General features: G+C 45.3%; 3 protein-coding genes across 8 annotated transcripts in view; 2 read left to right on the forward strand and 1 right to left on the reverse strand.

Annotated features, from left to right (window-relative positions):
* The window catches only part of LOC111673854, a 43,775-nt gene extending 41,668 nt beyond the window's left edge, over window positions 1–2,107 (forward strand). The window contains exons 8-9 of the mRNA XM_023434633.1: window positions 13–405; window positions 553–2,107. Coding sequence (XP_023290401.1) covers window positions 13–405; window positions 553–752 — 593 coding nt within the window. The 3' untranslated portion in view covers window positions 753–2,107. The remainder of the gene's footprint in view (window positions 1–12; window positions 406–552) is intronic.
* A 2,220-nt stretch (window positions 2,108–4,327) lies between these two features.
* LOC105694791 lies at window positions 4,328–10,941 on the forward strand. Of its 5 annotated transcripts, none has more exons than XM_012415788.1 (14): window positions 4,650–4,750; window positions 5,523–5,636; window positions 5,742–5,923; window positions 6,191–6,453; window positions 6,532–6,727; window positions 6,793–7,079; window positions 7,189–7,589; window positions 7,657–7,802; window positions 7,911–8,230; window positions 8,332–8,466; window positions 8,586–8,767; window positions 8,859–9,013; window positions 9,876–10,781; window positions 10,861–10,941. In XM_012415788.1, exons 2-13 carry the CDS (start codon window positions 5,558–5,560, stop codon window positions 10,776–10,778), a joined length of 3,249 nt encoding a protein of 1,082 aa, XP_012271211.1. In that variant the 5' UTR covers window positions 4,650–4,750; window positions 5,523–5,557; the 3' UTR covers window positions 10,779–10,781; window positions 10,861–10,941. The 5 variants fall into 5 exon arrangements, with proteins under 5 accessions (XP_012271213.1, XP_012271211.1, XP_012271210.1 ...); XM_012415789.2 differs by lacking the exon at window positions 10,861–10,941 and adding an exon at window positions 5,130–5,250 and having other exon boundaries at window positions 4,676–4,750; window positions 9,876–10,802; XM_012415790.2 differs by lacking the exons at window positions 4,650–4,750; window positions 10,861–10,941 and adding an exon at window positions 4,328–4,454 and having other exon boundaries at window positions 9,876–10,802.
* Window positions 10,942–13,129: 2,188 nt separating this feature from the next.
* On the reverse strand, window positions 13,130–18,331 carry LOC105694794 (cytochrome P450 4C1). Of its 2 annotated transcripts, XM_012415801.2 has the most exons (14): window positions 17,648–18,331; window positions 17,319–17,535; window positions 17,013–17,122; window positions 16,808–16,898; window positions 16,555–16,740; window positions 16,354–16,447; window positions 16,178–16,280; window positions 15,982–16,090; window positions 15,797–15,909; window positions 15,667–15,735; window positions 15,429–15,597; window positions 15,107–15,286; window positions 14,827–15,016; window positions 13,130–13,221 (listed from the first exon to the last, which is right to left on the reverse strand). In XM_012415801.2, the coding sequence occupies exons 2-13, from the start codon at window positions 17,482–17,484 to the stop codon at window positions 14,853–14,855; spliced, it is 1,554 nt and encodes a 517-aa protein (XP_012271224.1). In that variant the 5' UTR covers window positions 17,485–17,535; window positions 17,648–18,331; the 3' UTR covers window positions 13,130–13,221; window positions 14,827–14,852. The 2 variants fall into 2 exon arrangements, with proteins under 2 accessions (XP_012271224.1, XP_012271223.1); XM_012415800.1 differs by lacking the exon at window positions 13,130–13,221 and having other exon boundaries at window positions 14,538–15,016; window positions 17,648–18,317.
* Window positions 18,332–18,493: the final 162 nt, after the last annotated feature.

The following is an 18,493-nucleotide window of genomic DNA, read 5'->3' on the forward strand; positions in this document are numbered from 1 at the left end:
CTCAATTCGCAGAGGCCGAGATCACCTGGCAATACATCCTGGCAGACCGGAAGAAGAGGAAGAGTACAAACTCCGTCACTGCCTACTGCGAGAGGATCGCCAAGATATACTCGAAGAACCCTCCTCCTCAGCCCCGACCTCCCCAGAAGATGAGGCTCCTGGACAGGGTCAAAGTGAAGCATCTCCCGGAACGTCCTCCTCCGCTTCCTCCTCTGGTACCGACCGTGGTGTCGAGCTACTATCCCATGTTCCCCATGCTGCCCATGCCTGGGGAAAACGGAGTCAAGCAGGTCTGCAAGATCATCGACATCTCCGAGGATGTCGACGAGATGGCCGAGAAGAAGGACCGACCCAAGTGGACCGGTCTGGAGGACATCCTCGTGGCTTACAGGGAATATTCTAAAGGTTAGACGTTCGCATGAAAATCCAGGTTCATTTCGTTAAGTTCGGACCTGAGGTGTCTGTCACAATGAACAATGTCTTAATAATCTAGAGACGTGCGATTGGCCCAATCGATGTCACTGATTTAACTCTTCTGCTTGTCGGGTTTAGAAAAATCACTGGAGAGAAAGGTCTTGGCAGGTCAGACGTCGAAATTGGCAGCGCAGTCGAACGCCCTTCGGTCGGAAGCGATCCAGCTGGAGCGAAGGAGGTGCGAGTTGCTGTCGACGCGAGCCGCCCTCGACTCGGAGAGGCGGATGCTGGCCGAGAAGATCGAACGAATCAATGCCCTGGTCAGGACCCTGAGATAGCGATGCGCTCTGCACAACACGGAAACTCACTCATCTGTGATATTATCGACGGGTTGAAGGAGCCGTCGGTTGATGGCGACACTGTCAGTTGCGTTTTCTTCCTCTCCTGACGGCGACTGTATAAGTGAACCACTTAATATGGAGGCGCAGTTAGACCTAAGGCGTAAACGTGTAAGAGGCGTTATACATTGACCAAAATGTACAGGAACCTCGTATTAAGTTTCTCTTCCGGTGCTCTCGCGGGCGTCCCCGGTTTTTCTTGTTTCCAGGATACGATTTCTAGCGCCTGTGAACGCGAAACGGGGAGACCGAGGCCTTGCGACGAAGCTTCCCAAGGCTGTGCGATTCACCCAAAATTATAGTCCCGTGTCCTTGAGCGATGCCGATGCCCGGAGACTTCCTCAGGGTGTTGGAGTAGCGACTTCTTAACTCGGGGGCGAGTTTGGGCGAGGCTCCCCGAGGAAGCACCCGAGATTACCGACTTCTCTCCGATGAGATTCTCCTGGAGAACGCGGTTTCGTATTTAGATACCATGTCTTCATGGTAGCGGATCAATTATTTAATCCATCGTTACCTCATACTGCGCAATCCGTGTCTTTTACATATGGCGGCCACGCGTCTCGAGGGTCCAAGGGGTGAACCGGACCCCTGAGAGAGACACCCAAGGATCTGCACAGCTGCACCTGTAATTCGTAATTCCGGTTATTATTTCCCTTAGGGAATTGCGAGTCACGCCCACGTACTTAATTGGACATGTCCGAAATTCGAGGTTTCAAGTCTACCGAAAGTACAACTCCGCGACGCCATCTTGTCGTGGACCCTCTTCACGGCATTGCACGTATACCTATGTTTTACTTTTTATTTATAATCGTGTAATTATACTAAGTAACTGTAGGAGGCTTATTTACCGTTCGTCACATCGCACAGCCTTCAAAGCTGCTCTCAAAGTGCCGCAGTCATGTTCGAGTCTATTAGGGCGCGTTATAACGTATGTTCCGAAGAGATGTTACCCAGTCGTCGACGGCTAGTCGGTGACTATCCTAGCATATAATATTGTAATAAAGAATCATATCAGTACCGCGCGCGCGTATGTATGTATAAAGATGTAAACGCGCGAGGCGAGAATTGTATAAAGCACTCATTCTCTTTTTCCTAAAGAAAAGATGAAAAGATGGAAGAAAAGGACCCGCCGCTCCTTCCTCGGGAGTGGAAGGGCGGTAACGCGAGCATTTTTTCGTACTTTCCTCGACTTAAGCCTACACCGACGGCTCTTAGGACCCAGAGTATAAAAGAGTAACTGCAATTTGTATCATAATATTTTAAACGAGAAATAGAAAGAACCACCGTCTAACTTATTTTATTCTCCGTGGTGTGGACTCTTTCGGTGGCGACCGCGACATCGTTATCGCGGGGCACGATTTGTAACGATTCCTTAACGAATGCGCGCGACCCTGCGGCTTGGAAACTTAAGTACCTCGTTTCTCGTTTCCCGAACGTGCTACTGAACAAGGAATTCGAAGTCATCGAAGGAGGAAAATACTAGGTTAACGATATTTATTCCGCGTTTTAACCCTTTCCGAGGCGGCAAATCGGAATTCACTGATTCCTGACGCTAATTGTACAAATTAATTGAGGAACAATAAAACGCACGTTTAGTTTCCTTGGCGTGCTAGAGTGGGCGCCCTTGTATTCGATGGAAGGAAAATCGATTAGGCTACTTCGTAAGCTAGGTAAAGAAAATCTTGGAAGAGGAGTTGAAAAGTAGGAAATTCGTATCTGGAAATTAATTATCGAGAGTCGTGCGTTCTCGATAGGAGGAGAAATAAAAAATCCTTGCGGAAGGATTGCTAAATTGTTACTTGATTTACTTCTCTTTTCACTGTTCATGATGGCTATTGGCAATTTCTTGGGTACCGATCGGTGGTACGGTATGTAAAAAGATAATGAAAATAGTACGTACACTTACATATTTTTCTCTATCGGAGAAGTACATTTTTAAGCAATCTTGTACTTTGAGTAACGAAGTTAAAGTGTCTCGATATTGGAAAATTGTACTCGTAGATGTATACATGGTATCTACATGATCCGCAGTGTATGTGCGGAGAGCATATGGAGGTATATAGGAAAAGGGTTAAAACGGGCGAGAACGATATTTACGTGAGCTCGCTAAAGTGATAGAAATTGAAATTGTTCAGTAAATCGTCGTTCGCTCCTCGGGCTTGGAAAATCGAGGTCTTCCTCTCAGGATGACAGTAACACTTAAAAATTAATACCCAATCGGGTAGAATCGCCTTTTCTAGGCGTCTCGGGGAGCGGATCGTCGAAATAACGAGGTATTTAATTTCTGGCGTCCATCGGCCGCCATGGCTGGCCAAATGACCAGCTAACGATACCAGAATCGAACTCGAGATCTTTAGTAACGACACCCGACAGGTACTTAAGACGAAGTGACTTAACTTAGGAGAGCTCGGGACAAATCTGCGAGCACATTCCACGCGAACATGCTTGTTGTTATACCTGGTTACACCTGTGACATTCCACATCCGGCGAGACCGATCGGGCCGCGAAGACGGAAAAAGGACTCCAAAAAGCAGGAATAAAATTTGCCAAGAAATCGCCTAAGTTTCTAAGCTTTCCCAGACACCGGCATGGCTCGTCGTGTTTGACCCCGTTATTAGAATCTTCATTTTCGCCGTATTTTTAGGATCTCTCACTCTCGACATCGCGCTGTCCTCGTTCAAAGCGTTGACCTGTTAACGAAAAAAAAAAAAACGTGTACTCGATATTCTACCAGGGTATTTTTCTTAGCAAAATTCTCTTCGTTTACCTGTATCTTAGGATGCGCCGTGGAAGTTTCAAATGAAGGCAGCTTTTGGATGCGACCATTAATACGTATTATACCGCAGCTTCTGCTTGTTCTCCAAATTCCCGTTACACCAAATGTTTCATCTGGGACGTGTTAAAAATTAAGTAGGATCTAGAAAGTTAACGGTTTGAATGAAAACAGCGACGTGGTTCCACATTCGCCAAGTTTGACGGAAACATTGTTGAACCCTGAGCGCATCTATACACGGCACCTCGCACCCGCGTATACAATATATATACATTATTCGGGGGCGATCGAGATCCTCTATGTTTTCCACATTTTGTTCATTGAGTGCCTAACATTACCCTACCATTTGTAAATATCATTATTTTTATGTATTGTGGAGTATAATAAAGAGTGATCGCGCGCGGATTAGCTGATCGGTCGATCAGCCCGCGCCGGACTCAGTCTGGCCAGATACAAGAGCCTAGGAGTAAACTGTTGAAGAATTAATCTCGTTTTTACTATCTCTCTCTCTTTTTTTTTATAATTCTTCCTCTCTGTGTCATTACATAAATGCTCCGATAAATTGCATGACTTGAGTAACGGCCTCGTTTCTTTTGTTCGCATTAAGATCGCGAGAGGTCGGCTTTTTGCTAGGAACGGGTTGTATAACGCGTTTCTTTTTTTTTTGTTCAAGTTTGTATCAAATCGAAGAAGAAATCCTTACCGTGAGAATTCTTGCACATACGTGGTTTTGGTCTCCGGTGATATTCGCATTTTCGAAGAACCGTGATGTCGGTCCAAAATGGTTTTCCAACATGGCCGCTGTAGAGTACGTAAGCGTGAGCAAGTTCGAAGAGATATCTATACTTCGCAAATATAATACGAGGAAGGTAAGCAGGGATTAATAATGGCTTAACAGACCTTTATCTTCGCGAGTTGAAGTGAATTTCTTTGGGTGAGTTGTTCGTATCTTGTTGAAGTAATTTATTGGGGTAGATGCATTCAAACGGGAGAGATTTTCCCGCTGCGCGCGCACGTGAGCTCCCACCAAACCTCGCGCGTCGAGGCGCCACCTGGCGAGGAATGCGGCAGACAGAGATTTTTATTTCTTGTGCGTGGAGGAGCAAAGTGTACCAATTTATTGAAATAATTGCGATTTTCTCGTGGCCCTCGCATCTCCGATCGTGTGAGTAATTTATCGGACCCATTCGAGATTACCGCCGGGCCCTGAGACGCCGCCAGGGCCGAAACTCTCCGCCGATTGCGCTCGCCCGTGTCCTTTTGTTTATTTATACAGGCCCTGAGTTTAGAAGTCTTTAAAAATACAGTGCTTGCGTGCGAAATCGACGAGCCTACCGCTTCTTGCGTACGTAGATCGAGCCAGCCCCGGCCCCAATCACTTTTCTCCGTTTACTCAACGCCCGATGATATCCCCTTATCTCCAAATCGTCGACATTCCAGAGTGTTGACACCTCTGTCACGGTGCTCTGTTTTGTCACTGTTACAACGTGCCTGGCCCCAACCTCGCTCCATATGTACCATAATCGCTTTTCCGTCCCCCGTAGATGAATATCGCGAGCAGCCGTTTAATCGAAGCCACTCGATCGAGAGCTCAGCCGGACAGATTTTTCACCCCTTTTGAGAAATTTTCGATTTCCACTTTGTCCGATACTCTTTCAGACAATGGTATGCATGTAACTCTTCGACTAATGGTTTGCATGTAACTTGATTTTCTGTTCCCTCCGATAGTGTTTCGTATCCGTGTACTTTCTATGCTTAGTAATTAAGAGAATCACTTCGCACATGGTGTATACGGTTATTTAATTTAACAATAAAATATCTCAATAATCTGGAGGACACGTTAATTCTAGATTTTTGTACTTGTTTTTTTTTTGTATTACATTTTTTGAGGTTGTGAAAACGATCGTATACACAACGTGTTTCTCTTTTTTTTTCAGGCAATAAGCGTCAAGCTAAATGAACACATGACGACATGAGTTCTCTTCAGCAAACCGGTCGATTCCTTCCTTTCAGTAATAACAATATACAGAGGAAACAATTGTCATCTCAAGGTATGGAAATGTCTTTTTATGAACGGTTGATGTTACGTGGCTTTAGACGGTGAAATTAGGAATCGAGGGTAGTACGATTTATTTCTGGACGTTCTTTTTTTACAGGAGGTTTGCCCCAAAGCTTAAGTGGTAGCGATACCGATGTTTCCACATCGAACGAGAATTTAAGTAACGAAGAACGATATGTTATAAGACATACGGCGCGTCAAGAGCCACAAGGACAAGAGAATCAGCAACAGAGTCCATCGAGATCTTCCAGTCATAAGGAGAACATACCAAATATTCAAGTAATTTCAATAATTACATTTCTTGAATTTTATAGCACCTGTAACATATCGAAAGTATAAAAATTATTTTATCCGTGTGTGCATGTATACGTTTGTACATCACACATACTTTACTTTTTGACCTTCTCACACCCAGTATTTATTGTCCTTGTCAATCAAATGCTACGTACCTAGGTGTGGTACTGGTCGGTAGAAACTCATTCATGCAACCATAAATGTACTTGTAATGGTTTGTTACATAAGAAAAAATCCTCTATTATGATTCAGGGTAACCTGCTCAACAGAAACAGTTTGAAAGATAGCCTGAGTGGTTCTAACAGGAACAGCTTGAAGGAAAGCTTAAATGGTTCGAATCGAAATAGCTTGAAAGATAGCATTAACGGCTCTAACAGAAACAGCTTAAAAGACAATCTGAGCAATCGTACTAGTTTAGGGTCGAATCGAAGTAGCCTGGATGTGTCTACGAGCTCTTATAATACACTTATAATACATAATGCAAACGACGAGAGTACATGGACGCCGTCCGGAAGGTGAATCTTCGATCATTAGTTTGTCGATTCATCAAAATGTTCTTTTAAATTACTAATATTTCTCCCTATTTTATCAAGATTATCTAGCAGTGTGAGAGAACACGGAGACATGGGCTATCTATATTGTGAAGGCGGTGGCAAAGGACATTCGAATAGTCCAATAATGCAGTCTTTGGCAAACTTGTCGCATGAGGAACATCTCTACGATCAGTCAGGTAGCGGTGGATGTCAAGAAATTACTGACATTCCAGATGACTATCTCAGTCAATCGCAGGTGAGTAATTACTTAAAACTTGAATTTTAGTTGCATCGGCTCTAAAATCAAAATGTTTTCGATAGGTGTTAAAACATCTGGCAAAGGAAGTTAAAGTTCCTTCATATGGAAAGCTCGCGAATAATGGCGGTACCATGGAATTAAAGATGCGTGAAACCGACCGAGGGAAACAAAGTGATGACTACGAAGACAGACCACCACCTTCCTACACTTCAACATTGCTACCTTTAAAGAGCAAATACAGACTTCTTGGTCCTGCTGAGAAATTGACGCTGTCACGGTCACAGCCTGATTTATCGAGAATTGGAAAAGTTGATATCGATGGGTATGACCCACGAGCCACTTCTCCTCGGTAAGTCAATGAAGCGTTAAACCTTCCTCAGCTCGGTAATTTAATTTAATTAACACATTTCGATTAACTGTCAGTGCATTATTAACCTCTTCCGTTTTATCCCGTTCAGTCCTCAGACCAAGGGAAGAGAGGAAATCGAGACGACAACGGGTGAGATTTGGCCACCATCTGAAATGGTTCAGATAGTGATTCAAGAGAACAGTGCCTTGAAACTGGAACTGGAGCGTTGTTACAACAAGGTAGCAAAGTCCCAGAAACTCGAGCAAGAGATAACAAAGGTGCATCGTGCCCATGAAGAGTTGGCCGCGTCTTGCGAGCGAAGAGAGAAACTCGAAAGGGCAGCTCGACTAAGGCTGCAAAACGATTGTCGGAGACTTACGGAGCTGAATCGTGCCTTAAGGGAGCAAATTGACTTGCTCTCCTCTCGCATGGACAGCCCACCCATTGTGGAGTCCATGAAGAAGGAGCTAACGCAACGAGAGCTGCTCATCGGTCAACTGATCACACAAAGTAATTAGGTCGCTCAATTTCCCAAATTGCTGCGATATCGTGGATTATAATAACGTCTTTGCCATAGATAAAGAACTGGCCGCTGCGAAGGAAAGGCAGGAAATCGAGCTGGCAGCCCAGCGAGCTACTCTTCAGGAACAACGAACGCATATCGACATTTTGGACACTGCCCTCACCAACGCACAAGGAAATGTTGTACGCCTAGAAGAGGAGGTAATACGTTTAAGCCAAGTCGAGATATTAAATTCCCGCGAGAGGAATGAAATCCCGCGACAGGTTTTGCGTTCTTTAAATTTGGTAATCCTTCGATATTATTCACAGTCCCGCAAGAAGCAGGTGTACGTGGAAAGAGTAGGCCAGCTGCAGCGAGCTCTCTCTTCTCTTCAAGCTTCCAGCGACAGGCGAGAGGAAACGGAGCGACAATTGCGGGGCCAATTGGAAAGAGAACTCAGGGAAGGTGGAGGTGCCAACAGCAGCGAACAGTCATCCAGTGGGGAGACGATCGCCGATTTGAAGAGGAGGATACGCGAACGGGATGAGAAAATTATGTCCCTGGAAGGTGACGTTGCTAAGTGGGAACAGCGTTACCTGGAAGAGAGTGCCTTACGTCAGGCTGCTATCGACGCAGCTAGTCTTCCAAAGTAATCATTTCATGATTTATCGAAACATAAATTATATTAATATTTTTACACCACACATCCCAATGAACGGAAGTGTAAATCGTCTAATATATGTATTTCAGAGATGCTAAAATCGCTGCTCTGGAAAAGACGAGTCAAGACGCTGAGAAATTGATAGCGGAAGCTCGCTCGGAGAAGATGCGACACATGGACGAGGTGCACGCAGCTCAGAAGAAGTTGGCGGATCTCGAATCCAGGTGAGGGATTGCACAATGAAGTCAGTCAATCAGCGATCGAACGACTAGGAGCCGACCTGTAAAAAATAAAAGCTTGTAAGTTTGCATATTTTTAACGTCGTGCTTCTCTCCCCGGGCAGGATGAAAGATTTGGAGTCGAAACTCGCCGAGAGGGACGCGATGATAAGAGTCCTGCAGAAGCACACTTACGATAAGGACAGTAGCAGCAGTAGTGGAGTAGGCAGCTATCCAGCGGCCCATTCCTCCCATTCGAGCACTTCGGCGGACCATCACACTGCACTGACCAGCACACCGGAACTCGGTTATTATTTAGTTTAACTAATAAATCGTGCCCTCTCAAGAAAACTGGAGAGCCTTGGATGTTTATTAACGATAATTCACGTTGTCAACAGTGAGCAGTGTGCTGGGTGGCGGTAGCGGTTACGGCAGCACCGGGTCCTACGGAGTGGCGGACAGCTACAAGTATAGGAAGCAAGGCAGTTTCGAGCAAACTAACAAAAGTCTCGACGACCAGCTGAAGGAGCTAGACTCTCAGCTGCTCAGTAAGGTAGGCAGAATCTCCACGGTGTAGCGTTCCACTCGCTCATAAAAAGAAAAATGTCAACGAGTTCTCACAGATTGTCACCTCGGTGCAGTTTTGACCATCGGAAGGTTCACTGTCGATTGCTAGATACTTGACTATCCATTCCGCTGTATAATTTCATTTATCTTTTATCGTTAGTAGACATTTATTCTTTTACAATTCATCGTATCACCTTCGCAAAAGTCACAGCAGGTCGCGATTATTATCGCACAAGCGGTATATGTGTAAAAGGTACAGTTGTGTTCGTGTGGCATCGGATTGGGCTTCAAGCGGCTTCAGGGTAGTGCGAGGCTGGTTAATTAGAAAAAAAAAAATACCAACATTAGTCAGATGCACTGCAAAGCATAAACATTATCAATCAATGCACGTACTACTCTTGAACCCGCCCTAACCGTTTAATAGTGCTTGCGTGACGTCGTGCATTTCCTTTAACAAGTAACAGTGCAGATAATAAACACCTAAGTCATTGTCTTCATTTTTTTTTTTTCTCCCAATTTTGCTGAGTGTCATATTTTTGTATTTCACGTATCCACATATGTACGTCTCGTTACCTGACGAATATATACATCTTTTTTTTCTATTAAAAGGACATGCGTTGTGTGGCGAGAGAAAGAAATATACGAGGATACACATTTTGATAACCGCCTGTCTTCGGGTTCATAACGCCCGTGTTTGGTGTTTTGGTGCGGTCCGACTAATGTCCATCCTTCATCCAGACCATCCCTTCCTCCTGAGTGCGCATGCGCTGTCGTGGCGAGCACTAACCCTCTTCCAGGTCCCGGGCCTCCTCTCCGACACGGCCGTGTCCGTCTTCTTATTTTTTCAGCGGGCACTTTGCTGTTTTCCAGGATTCTCTAATCCAGGCACTGCGTCGCGAAAAGGAAAAATACCCAAGCCATTATTGGCGGGTGTAGATAGTACAGGTAGCTCGAGCACGGCCTCCAGCAAGAGCCGCCTCCTGGACGACCCGGCCGAGGCGTCCGGCGGGATCCTGGAGTTCGCCCACGCGGTCAGGTTCAAGAGCGCCGCCTCGAGGCTCTCGGACGGGAAGCCGGAGGACATGATGCTGCTGGAGAAGCAAGGTCGCAGCTCCCAGAGACAGCGGATGCAGGAAGGGGAGCCTCGAAGAGCGGGCAGTCTGCCTCCCAGCTCGCTGCCGAGGCCCCCCAGGACCCTGAAGTCCGGGAACTCGCGGTACTGCAGACTCAGCGACTCGGAGGCTCGCAAGAAGTCGGACCCTGGACCGAGCATGGAGCCGGCGACGAAGTCGGGCCGCGACTCCGGGAACTGCACCCTGGAGTACGGCAGGTTCGACCCCAAGGCCCAGCGCAGGAAGAAGTCCTCGGGGTCCGAGGCCTCGGTCAGGAGCAACTCCCCCACCGCGAAGAAGAACCTCGCTCTGCCGGGGGAGTACGAGCGGCTCGGCGACCTGGAGCGCAAAAAGCAAGGTAACCCCGAGGTCAAGCACCGCGAGAATCACGGACGGTCCTTGATACCGCCGCCCTCGAGGCGCATCGGGGAGTACGGCAGGCTGAGCGACGGCGACGGCAAGGGAACCCTCAGGAAACTGGGCGGATCTCGGGGACAGAGCACCGGCAGCACTGTCAGCAGCAAGAGCGGAGGTCGCGACTCCGGGGGCACTGCCAGCAGCGAGGCTTCCTGCTCCTCTCTGCCGCCCACCAAGGCTAGGTCCATTCCTCGGCCCAGCAACTATCGCATCCAGTTCTGAAAGGTAGAGTCCGACGAGCCGGCCTTCCGGGTCCTTGGTTACCTCCCTAGGGGAGTACAGAGTCGTATTGTTATTTCGCCAGCTGCTGATGAGGAAGGCAAGCCGATCCTGGATCTCTTGGGCGCTAGGAAACCGCTGGTGACCCTTTGTTGATCGGTCTCTTATCGGGGATCACCTGATCATTTGGATTAACGTGGGAACGGCAGGTGAGAGCCTGGTCACGCCTCGCGCTGTTAACGTGGTAATGAAATCCTTGTTGAAAATGGAGTAGAAAAGCGTTGGAGTATCCTTTTTTTTTTCTTCTCTTCTATGGTGAATTTTATACCCGTGTTAATTAACCGATCAGCAAAGGGTCGAAGGTAAGGCGAGAAGGTAATTTTCGGGAATTCGGTCGGTTCGGGCTTCCCTTTTGAGGCGGGAATAGTGGCCAGCAAAATGGAGTCCTTCGTTATCTCCGGCCAGGTCTTTACCTCTGCTCAGCAACTTCCCCCGCGAAGCATATCCGTATACACGTATTTTCATGTGTACAGAGAACGTGGAGAGAAATTTCTTGCTCGGCCACGCGAGCTGCTTACGTTGGTAGGCCTGATTTTCGTGACGTCACGCGACGCTGATTGGTCGACGCGGTAGGATGATGCAAGAGTACCAACTTCGATTTTCTTAACGCTCGACTATGGAGGACATCCAAGTTCCTTTATGCATAATAACTCGAAGCTGCCGCCCGCGATTAATTTAACGTTACGGGCATTTTCGAGCGCGTTATACACTTTTCTAAGTAGGACATTTTTTATGCGCAACCAGTTTTATTGGGAAATGGAACCGCGCATTTCTCGGACACCGTACGATTTCTATGTCGGACCGCACGCCAAAAATACATAGACTAACCCGCGGAATGAACTTTGCCAAACGAAGCGGTCAATGAAAGAAATACTTGCCCTGTGAGTAATTATTTATGAATTCGTGGGGCTAATAAATGCTTGAAGAAGCGTTCGCTCCCTCTTTGGGGTGCGGCCTGATTAATTCGCACAAACGTTTCGAGCACCTATGATTCTTGAATATTATTTATATGTATCCTGTAAACCGGGTATTTTTCGTTTACGGCGCTAATGTGTACATAGAATACGTATGTATGGATATGTCGATTGCACCCCCTCGCGGCCATAGTAACCTTAGTGCGTCATTATGTTATTAATTATGTTAACGCTACGCATGTAATGTAGGAGACCGTGCACGCCGTAAGTGCTCGTGTGTAACGCCAAGTATAGCGATTCTGTAAGACCTAGTCATTACCAAAGTAACTCTCAAGGAGGAGGGAAAAGAAAGTAATCGCGGAATGGGAAGAAATTTCTCATCCGGCTCTAATGTTACTCGCTTTTTGCGAGAACCCTCCACGGGGGAAATTCCCCCATCGCGTATTTGCGAATGGAAAACCGTGCTGGAAATTGTCATGGAACTTGTACCGCCGTAAGATGCCTGGGAAAAAGAAAAAAGGGAGACCTGTGTAATGGAAAATGTTGTCGCCTTAGTCACGTTACAAGTGCCTTCTTTTACCGTTTGTAAGACCCTCGCAGTGCCGTATTTAACGTAGGGAAAGGAAAATTGCGGCTGCCCAGGACGGCTAATAGCGGCGATTAATGTGCAGAGTTTCTGGGCCATTCTCCACTTGCTGGTGGGAAATAATTCCATCTCCTAATCACGGCCTAGAACGGAGAAGTTGCAATTCTGGGATACGAACGCAGGATGTCACAATTAACTCGATAACAAACTTTTCTCCAATCGCGAGCGATTTTTCGGGGAATGCGTAGACTGAGATAGGAGTATCTCGAAAGGCCAAATGTTATCGTTGACCCGGGAAAAATTTGCGTGCCCCGTTGTCGGCGAGTCGGGGTGAAAACACTTGTCCGAAAATGCAGGATTACTTATATGAACTTCGCTTTCCGGAGCTTTTGGAAAACTTTACCCTCGCAGGAGCCTCGATAATTTTCCAGGAGTTTTTCGAGCAGCCCTTTAGGAATTGTCACGTCGGGACGCCAAAGTGTAGAACGCGTATACGGGGCGATCCGCGATGTTTAACATTTTACCTGGAAAACGAACGGAGCTATAAAAAAGTACAAATAGGGATTTCTCTTCGGGTCATTGCGATCGATTTTATGGCGCGGTTATTAATTTCATTTACCATGTGGTTCCTCTTGGAAAGGGGAAAAATCGGAACGGTCGTCCGCGTCTTCTGTCTCTGGAGCGTCTCGTGGGTAGCCCTGTATATGCAGACTTTGCATAGATGTAATCCTACAAAAAAAAAGAAGAAACAAAAAAATAACGACGTGACCCTTAATATAATGATATTTATTTGTGCTTGCGTTAATCGCCGGGTCGGCCGTGAAATTCGATGAGGTTCTTCGACACCCCAGGAAGAGCGCCCTGAAGTTACTCCGAGATGTAACGGCTGTAACATATAACGGTGTAACATTTTGATTGTGATTTAGCGTAGAATAGTCGACTAGCGAAGCCTTGTACCCGGGATATAACGATATATAACGTTCTACCAGTGTGGACGAGCATGTAACGAGCATATAATCCTGTAATCTTAATCACTAAGGGGGTGCGCGAAGTGCTCGTAATGTGCACAGAGGTGATCATATTGGATTAGTCTTGCATCGAATATTCGAAATGGGAATTTGTACTTTCGCTAGGGACGACTTCCTGCGGGTCGTGTTACTGTCCCCTTCATGGGAGAATCGGGAAAGGTAGAGTTTCGCGGTAAATACATTTATTATACGTACATATACGTCACACGTACGTATGCGCTTACGCCAAGTATGGCTATGGTTAAATACATAAGAATTGATCCTCTCCAAGTGAATCTAAATGTGAATTTCTTATCGGGTCGTTACTCCGTATTTCTTTGTTCCGCACTTGAAAATCGAGAGGAGCATTCCGTGGCGTTATTTCGTAACGAGAGATACGCGAAATTGTACGACGTGGATTACCGCTAGGATGGAATTTTCATGGGGTTGTAACACGACCACCGTAGAGCAAGTGCGACAAAGAAACGGGGGGAAGTAAATCTCTGCCGAGAGGTCGGCGACCATCGTTAAATTCTCCAACGTTCAAATGTGATCTGTACAGTTGTAAAAGTTCTATTTATGTGAGTCGTTGTACAATGCGCGTTATTAATGTAATCTCTAAGGCCGCAACAAATGTCAGTACCTTCGCCAGGAGTTAATGCAAGGAAAAGAAACACAAAAAAAAGAAAACAAAAAAATACCAAATCGTAGTGTCACCAAAGAGGATAACGTCGTCTCCTTTTTACATACGTTCGTGCACATATACGCCGTATCCAAATATTGTTCCTAGAATATTTCCGCGCGTTACCGCGTATATTGCACCGAGGGAATGCCAACACCTCTTAGCGGCAGTTAACCATTTTTGCCGAACGTTTGCTCTCTATTTTTGATACGGCCGCTTAAGCGAGCTTTATATTTATTCTACGGAGCTTCGGCCGACCGGAGCGAGGGGATTCCGGAAAAAGCCCTTCCTTTCCGAGACCGCGAGTCGGAGAGAAGAGATGGGATATGTGAAATATGATGAGACACCCTGAGATCTAAACCGAGGGGAGGGTGTCGTAGCCGCGGGGCTGGAAAATAGACGGTGAGCAGATGTTAACGAGGGTGGTCTCTCTTTTCTGCGAGACAGCGACTCGCCGCGCTGTCGGTATGTATGTCAGCTTTACTAACAGGAAAGCAAACAATCAATGTATCGTTTTTTTGGATGGAAGCTTTATATATAAAACAGGTAGTCGGCTGATGTAAAGAAATTACACGAAATATAAGCTCATATGTAAAAGTACCCTGTCGTAGATGCCACTAGAGTCCACTTCCACGTTTATAGTCTCTAAATGGAATTTAGCAGAGATTATCGGCATCGTTTTAGCGCAATTGAGGTTACTAGATATCGCTTCTCTCCGATGTACGTTGAGTGCATTGAGTTTGAGATATTCCCATAGTCGTGGCCATTGGAGAGGATTATTCGAGAATTATTACAGCTTTACTTGGTAGGTAATCCGTGATGTCCTTTTTATGCCGATCTGGGGACGAATTTCACTCGGATGGGATGCCCTGGCCGCAGCACCAAATCCGGATAAAATCTTACGTCGTTGGTGAAGTCGATCGGCTCCATGTAAAAATTGTACATAATGTGACTTATCAGCGTCTTCAGCTCCAACATGGCGAACCTTTGACCTACGATTTCAGATTCGTGAGGGGAGAGATATTTCCCTGGTTTTTAGGCATTTTATCGGGAAGCCAATGGGATGCTAATTATCAATTCACCTATGCAATTACGGGGCCCCCCGCTGAATGGCACGTACGAAAATGGATGGCGTCCTTGGATTCGTTCTGGCAGGAATCTATCTGGATCGAAGAGCTCAGGATTCGGCCAGAAATTCGGATCTCTATGAAGGTCGTAGACGTGCACTTGGATAATCGTGTCCTTTGGTATCACGTAATTTTCTAAACGAATGATGCAATCATTAGGAATATTACAGGCACTGAAGGGATGACAGCTGCTATGTCCTGCGGTACTGTATATTCAAAATTGAGTTGCAGTGTCGCAAGACTCCAAGTAAAATCTAATACAAGGGTCGATGCTCACTTAGTTGGAGGTCTTCTGCGGTTTGCCGGGATATAAAAGGGACACTTGGGAACAGACGGAGCGCTTCTTTGATGCAACGATCCAAATAAGTCATTCGCTGTACCTCGGCCATTGTGATCTTCCCACCACTTTCTTCGAAAATCCCGTCGATCTCCCTTCTTGCGCGATCCTACGTATACTTTATTAGTTTACATTTTATTCAACACTTAAGTAGACGTTAGTATTACCGAAGTCTTACCTGAATTTCCTTGTTCTCGGCTAAGAGCAAAAGGGCGAAGCACAGTCCCATTGCCGTTGTGTCGTGTCCCTAAAAATGGTTCGATGGTATTATTAAAAAGCCGATGGTGATGCCTTTATCGGCAACCTACCCTGAACATGAATGTATCGACTTCTTCTCTGATGCCATCGTCATCGATTCTACCGTGCAATCGCGATGCAGCAATCAACAGATCTAACATTGCTAATCTCTTCTTCTTCTTCCCTGGAATGAACGACCACGTACCATTTTTTCCGAGTTAAGAAACAGCTGCTCCTGTTGTCATATTTCTCTCACCATTGCTGGACTCTATTTCTGACCGATTCACGTAGTTTCCGTTCTCCTGGTAACTTTCTAAAAATGCTCCAGGGTTTTCATCGTGGTATTGCGTCCTCTCACCTATAATCTGCCGATCAAAACAATAAATCTCTGTTACGTCTACCTCGGCTTGTTACTACTGCAAATAAAATTGTTTTCTTAGGACAAAGCTTACTTTTGTTGAAAAACCGTGAAGTATTTTCAGCGCTCGCTTCTGTACGGAATATTTTGGGTATAACGTGAATAACCAGTTAGGGTGTGTCCATGGCCTCACTAGTCTGCAAATTATTGCTATTCTCAATTACATATTGTCGTTAATAAATTTTTTTTATTTAGCATCGATGCACTTGCCTATAAATCACGACTTCGCTCATCTCGCTAACGGCTGATCTATACTTGCTGTGAAGTACACTTTTACCATCCAATCTCGTTCCCATTGCAGTCTCTGGAAAAATATCTCCGATAAACTTTTTTTCTTCGTCGAAGCGGCTTACTCGTAATCAGATTACATATCCATTTATGGACAATTGCTGAAAAAAGTAAGCAATGTACCGCAAATGGTATCCAAAGTGTAATTAGTCAGAAGAGGAAGTAAATCTTTAACTACGCTTCCTCCTTCTGCTTTTAAAGAATTCACAAGTTGGTCTGCTTGATCGACGAACACATCAACGAATTCCTGAAGAACATTGAAGTGAAATGCCGGCGTTAAGATCTTCCGTCGAGTTTGCCATTTCGTTCCTAGTACAAAGGTTCTTATTAAATTTTACACGAGTAATGTTGGATCCCACTGCTTAATTGTATTTACCTGTACTTGTTAATAAACCTGTACCAAACCATGGGTGAAGAAAATTATAGATAAGACTTTTCTCAATATGCTTCGGGCTCGACAGCAAGACCTACGAATTCGTGTAAATTTATTTCGCCATTCGCATTGACGTATTCGCTGCCATGATAACAATTATTTCACGTTAAAATCCACTGCTTATCATTAACTGTACTGTTTTGCTTACCTCCAAATCATCGGGATGCTGCAAATTAACTACGGGCCATCTCACACTCCAAAGTCTATAAATGGGATAATAGTCCCGATTGTGACGTCTTAAGACATACCATAATTCCTCTAAAACAACAAATAATATGCAATATAAGTGGGTCACAGAGTTGTCTGAAACTGATGAGCTGAGCCTTATAAAAATATAATTGAACGAGCTCGATATCTTCATGGCAATTAATTGAGTTAGACTATCTAAAATATACAAGACCAAAAGAACACTAACAGGGTATGGCAATGATTACTATCGGTACGCCAGTCTTACCAAAAGGCACTAAAAATGACAAAATGTTCCCGATAAAGGGCAAAGCCACTGGTCCAGGGATCTTGTTAATAAGTTCTCCTCGTTTTCCACCTCTAACGTAACAATGAAATGACCATAAAGCCACGGCCACTGCGACGGTCACCAGCAACAATGTGGCAGCTACCATGCTGGACACCGAATATCAATCTCTGGTAAAACCAAAATGGCTCTTGTTGCTCTAAAAATTGAGTCTCGTTAATATTCTGCAAAATGTATATGTAACGATTCAGACAATTTGGAAAGGCTTATGGAGAACATGCTTCAAAGGTACTAATAATTGTTTCTCTCACCTTACTTCTTGTTCCACTGTAATGTTCTTCAATTGTTATTCAATAGAAGTGTAACATGAGGCTGATTTTCAGTTTCGAGGGACCTCCATCGTTGTCGTTGCTGTTGCACCCTGGTGTATGGTTTCTGCAACTCGAGACGACTGGTAGCAGTCTGGAATATATCAACGTATAAAGGATTTCACAATCGAAATATTAATACTTCTACAATGTTCTTCGGATTGTAATTACGGCCTTGGAAGTGGGGTCGAGTTTCCGACACTCCGAAGGCCAGAAGAAAAGCGTCGCTCCTGATCGAGCCGACACTTTAAATCCACCCAGTCAAGGAGAGTCTATTTTCAGCCAAAATGTCCGATTGGGCCTGGACATGAGGTCACGTCCAATTTTTTTTATTAACGATCACACCCAATGTGGACACAACGGACACCCTTCATGTCAACCGTGACATAGATAGCACGAGTATTCTTCTACCACAGCCAAAAGTGATTGAGTCCTTATCGATCCAGCTCCATGCAAGACGTTCTTTGTTACGATGCTGTGAAAAGGATTCCGCAATAATGGTCCTGATATTTTTGACAATGGCTTGGCTTGATATTCTCGAAACGCCGCAATATGACTAATAAACAGACGACCCAACGCATCGAAGCTCTTATCAGCGGTAAAATTCAACGGCACACAGGGATGAATTACTGATAAGCTTCATTAGTTACAGACTCAGCTCAGCCTCTGACTTGTTTTACACTCACTTGTTCAAGACATTGCTGCTCTCTACATAGTGCTGAAAGGCTTGAATTCAGAAAAATTTTAATCAACAAGAAATATAGCTATACTTATTATTAAGTAGTGTCT

This window comes from Orussus abietinus, unplaced genomic scaffold (assembly GCF_000612105.2).
Source record: "Orussus abietinus isolate OABI.00-Male unplaced genomic scaffold, Oabi_2.0 scaffold79, whole genome shotgun sequence".
Taxonomy (NCBI): Eukaryota; Metazoa; Arthropoda; class Insecta; order Hymenoptera; family Orussidae; genus Orussus; species Orussus abietinus.